The sequence below is a fragment of the Ciona intestinalis genome, unplaced genomic scaffold (assembly GCF_000224145.3).
Source record: "Ciona intestinalis unplaced genomic scaffold, KH HT000762.1, whole genome shotgun sequence".
NCBI classification, from domain to species: Eukaryota; Metazoa; Chordata; class Ascidiacea; order Phlebobranchia; family Cionidae; genus Ciona; species Ciona intestinalis.
The window spans coordinates 1-4,651 of NW_004191083.1; the positions used below are offsets into that span (position 1 = coordinate 1).

The 4,651-nt window shown below is 31.7% G+C and overlaps 1 protein-coding gene across 2 annotated transcripts; it reads right to left on the minus strand.

The window, feature by feature from the left end:
- Positions 1-15: 15 nt before the first annotated feature.
- LOC101243426 (influenza virus NS1A-binding protein homolog A-like) lies at positions 16-3,871 on the minus strand. Of its 2 annotated transcripts, XM_026839709.1 has the most exons (12): positions 3,812-3,870; positions 3,719-3,748; positions 3,628-3,663; positions 3,524-3,568; positions 3,426-3,470; positions 3,332-3,361; positions 3,207-3,272; positions 2,877-2,965; positions 2,519-2,699; positions 2,035-2,178; positions 991-1,149; positions 16-753 (listed from the first exon to the last, which is right to left on the minus strand). In XM_026839709.1, the coding sequence occupies exons 1-12, from the start codon at positions 3,822-3,824 to the stop codon at positions 620-622; spliced, it is 972 nt and encodes a 323-aa protein (XP_026695510.1). In that variant the 5' UTR covers positions 3,825-3,870; the 3' UTR covers positions 16-619. The 2 variants fall into 2 exon arrangements, with proteins under 2 accessions (XP_026695510.1, XP_026695511.1); XM_026839710.1 differs by lacking the exons at positions 16-753; positions 991-1,149 and adding an exon at positions 1,185-1,361 and having other exon boundaries at positions 3,812-3,871.
- Between the last annotated feature and the right edge of the window lie 780 nt (positions 3,872-4,651).

The window sequence follows — 4,651 nt, forward strand, 5'->3', positions numbered from 1 at the left end:
CTATTTTAGTCGTACAGTTGTTCTTGTTGTTTTATGCCATAATTTTTCCACAAATATTTATTCTTAAATTTCTTGACCCAATTCAATCAGTCAAGAACAAAAGCGGAATTTTAAAACTTGCTATAAATCTTAAAATGATTGCAATCGTTGCAATATATTTTCAATTGAACATGAACGTATATATTTTAGCTTCCGAAAACAGTCTAGTTAGCGTGTATATTTTTAAGAAATAAACCAATAAGGCGTGACAAATATAATGAAAAGGGTGTATAGCCTTCACGTCAGCCAGACAAGGCGATGGCATATGTATTGTGAATCGGGTATGTATACAAATGGTGGCAAATTTATAGCAGCTAGTGAAACTTATGAACTTTGCAGTGTGTACTATACATCTATCTTATATCTTTTTTAATAAAGTCGTAATGCATGTGACCTCCTATTAAAGCTATGCTCTCTTGTTTTACTTATTATTGTTAACTGGTGAAAGTTTGCGGCTCGCCAAGCCTTACATAAGAAACAGGTCCCAATAGTTTGTTGGGTTTGATAAATACTTTACACCAGTGCTTCTCAGTACACTGAATAGAAACAATCATAATTAGTAACACTAACACATGACCACTTACCCTCCAATGACGTATATCTTCCCATTCACAACACAAGCACAAGAACCCAACCGCACGTGGTTCAAGCTGCTAACTTTGGTCCAAGTGTTGGTTCGTATGTTATACCGCTCTACACTTCTTCCACTACCACCTTAATAAATAACTAATTAAGCAAACTAATAATAACTTTACAAGACACATAAAGAATAGGGTAGTCCATTGGCACAACTTCTTTTATAAAATTAGGCAAGTCAGAAATAATACGATGTATCCTGAATATAACAGTGTAAAATATTTCATGAATGCCTGGTATATTTGGTTTATCACAACATAATGGTACACTGTGACATCATTAATAACTTGTTTATATATAGAATAAACAACGAACCAATGGCGTAAATCTCATCATTGTAAACAACACCACACAATGAAGGTCTTCCCTTATTCATTGGTTTCAGTGATTCCCATTTCCCTTCTCTTGGATCAAAACTTTCCATTGAATTTAAATCGTTTAAACCATCAAATCCACCAAACGAGTACAAGCGACCTGTACATGAATTATGTTTGAAATCATTAAATATTTGATCACAATCAAACTAAAGATTAACAATACTTCTACCTTTTATTAATCAATGTAAACTGTTTTTAAAAAATTTTAAAGAATAAGTTATGATCTTCTTGGATCAAAACTTTCTATTGAATCTAAATCAATATGATTACCAATAACATTATCACATCCACCAAATGCGAACAAGGGACCTGTGTGATAACAATAGTCATTGTTTGACAACAGTCAACAAAAAAATATTTATTGTTTTATTTACTAGAAAACAATTATGATGTAACAATGCAGATTATTGATAAGATTTAGAAATTATTGGTAAGAAAACTTTATCTTGTTATAAGATTAACAAGAGAGCATATAGCTATAATGAGTTCCCTGGTGTTACCATTTCAATAATCAGATATAATATAAACGATTGATAAGACTATTATGTAAAAGTTTATTTTTTAGACTTTTTATGTTCGGCACGCCAGTCACGCTTCATTGGTTTAGTTCTTTAATGTTATTTACTCACTAATTGAACTTTAAAAAAAAGACGTTCAACTGCTAATATTACAACGATTGTGATCATAATATTTAAGGTGTATTACATGTTTTAAAATAGTGCATAACTGTCACAGGATTTTAAAACTCAAGAACCATTATATCAATTATGAATGAGTTTTATAATTTAAGTTTAGTTAAGAGACTAAATGCGGGAATTAAGAATTATGATTTGTGGAAAAAATCCTGGCAAAGAACAACAAGAACCAGATCAACTGTTTGGCGAAAAAAGGATCTTAACTTACCAAGCCAAAAATCATTGTGCACATGCTACTGTTCATATTCAGCCCACTTTATCATTACATTTATATTCATTATACCAACCATTATAAGAAACAAGAGCATGTTGATATCGTTCAGTTTTCATTGAAGGAATGTTTGTCCATGTATTGACCACTGGATTGTATAATTCAACTGATGAGAATACATTACAACCACCATCCAATCCTCCTGCTACACACATTTGATCTGGAATATAAATGTTTGTTACATAACTAATAAATTTAGAATGGAAAATAATTTCACATATTTGGTATTAAACATGTCTGTAGCTTTATAAAGCAACCGAAGAAACATTCCTTTTACTTGAACATTTTATAATTAATCCTAATCTATAGGGACATATAGAGTTTTAGTTTACCTTGACACAAGTTAATGCTTTCAGGCGACAATACTAATGTTTGTATAATTAGAATACACGAGTCCTTTCATTAGAGTTCAGCTCTCTTATTAGGATTTCAACTTTAAACCACTGTTTTTCTACAATAATAATCCACCAATATATTGTTAAACATAATAAGGAACCAACCATTCAACACAGCAGATGCTGCACGCCATCGTTGTTCCTTCATAGATGCCACCTCGTTCCAATCACCATCAACTTGCTTTAAATTCAAACATTCAACAAAGTTGGAATCATCACCACCACCCGTATAAACATGGTTGTTTATCTTCACACTGGTTGAACCCCACCTTTCATACAAGGTTGACTGTGGATAAAATTCAACATTTCAATTTTTTACTTCAATAAACAAACAAAGAGATATTAATTGGTATACATAAATAACGTATTTTCGTTGTTTTGTTATACACTAACAGAAACTTTTTTTTTAGTTTTAGTATTGATATGTTTAGATGGAAGATCAAATAGGAACCCATGAACCAACCTTTCTTGGTTTGAAACTTTTCTTGTTGACGTCATAGGTTTCAACAATTTTCTTTGCTTTATAACCACCCACAATCAAGCATGTAGATCCTAAGATAAAAATAAGAGTATGGCATCAAATAAACAACAAGAATATTTCACATTTATCCTACACGTTAGTGGCCTTAATGATTTTTTTCGGTATTGTTTTGTCATATTTCCTGCCTGTGTATATGGGGACAGACAGGTAAAAGAAACGTGATTTAAACCTTAAACTATAAACACCAACAGAAACTTAATTGAGCTACAATTTCTTGTTTTGATATAAAACAGCATTCAACCAACATGATACCTGTACCATCCATGAAAGGTAACTCACCAGGTAACTCATCCACCTGTGGGGTGATGGTTTTTCCATCTATAAAAATATTAAGTCGCTGAATACAACGTTACACAGCTTAGTATTATTATTTGTACCTGAATCTTCCATGGTAGATACTTCCATATCTATTGAAAAATAACAATTAGTCACACATTACAATGCTTCATATCTCAGTATTATCATATTTACCTGAACCATCTATGGTAGTTAACTCATGGGTGAGGTCTTCCATATCTATAAAAAATCTTTCATTACCATGTTTCACAGGTCAGCATTATTACAAGTACCTAAACCTTCCGTGGCAGGTGACTCATGGTTCAGAGCTTCAGCATCTATAAACGTACCAAGTCACTTATTATCATGCTCCATATCTCATTATTATTATACATACCATGAGAGGAACTATCCATGAAAGCTTTTACTCCATCTATGAAAGAAGTCACTTATTATCATGTTCCATATCTTAGTATTATTATACCTACCTGAACTGGCCAGAAGAGATATTTCCACATCTATAGAAAATACAAAGTCAAACATTACTCTGCAACATTATAACTCTGCATTATTATACGTACCTGAATCTTCCATGGCAGGTAACTAGGGATGCACATTACAGAATAATTAGGTATTCAAGGATATCCTAGAATACTTTAATTCGAATCTAGAATTCCGAATCTAGAATTCCGAATCTTTTTATATTTATAGGAAAAAAAAATTTTACCCACAAAAGTCAGTTTATTGACCCTTTCATAACAGCCTTGTTGAATCTTGAGTTGTAAAATGATCAAAAATTGTACTATTAGGTAGTTTTTGCGTCATGAAACGTATAGCAGGCTATGAAAAGACGTTACGAAACGTTTACTCTCGAAAGTCCCACAAAAACAAAAATATTTTTTTTCAAAATTAATAAATTTTAAAAATTGTTAATATAGTATATGAGATGACGTGTAATGACGTCATTAAACAGAATACCGAATCCCGTAATTAGATTCGAATACAAAAGGATTCGAATCTCATGGATTCGAAATTCTGTAATGTGCATCCCTAATCCCAGCGACCCCACCCACAAGCTTTGTAACTAAATAAATACCATAAAAAAAACAGGATTTTATATAATTGAAATAATTCAGCTGTCTTACCTTGGATAACAGTTGGGAAACAATGTTAAGAACTGGAAGATAAGTATCCGATACATAGAGATGGGAGTTAACTGCTAATGCCACAAGTAACTAGACAACGATGAAGAAAACATGAATTTTAGGTTCAGGTTTAATACAAACATGACAACATATATATGATTTTTATCTTAAATGTTTCTTTTAAAAACATCTTCGAAATGTTCGAGATGAAAATATTACATCTTACATACATATAATATGGGCTGAAGTATTTGTGTTGAAACATAACATAACTAG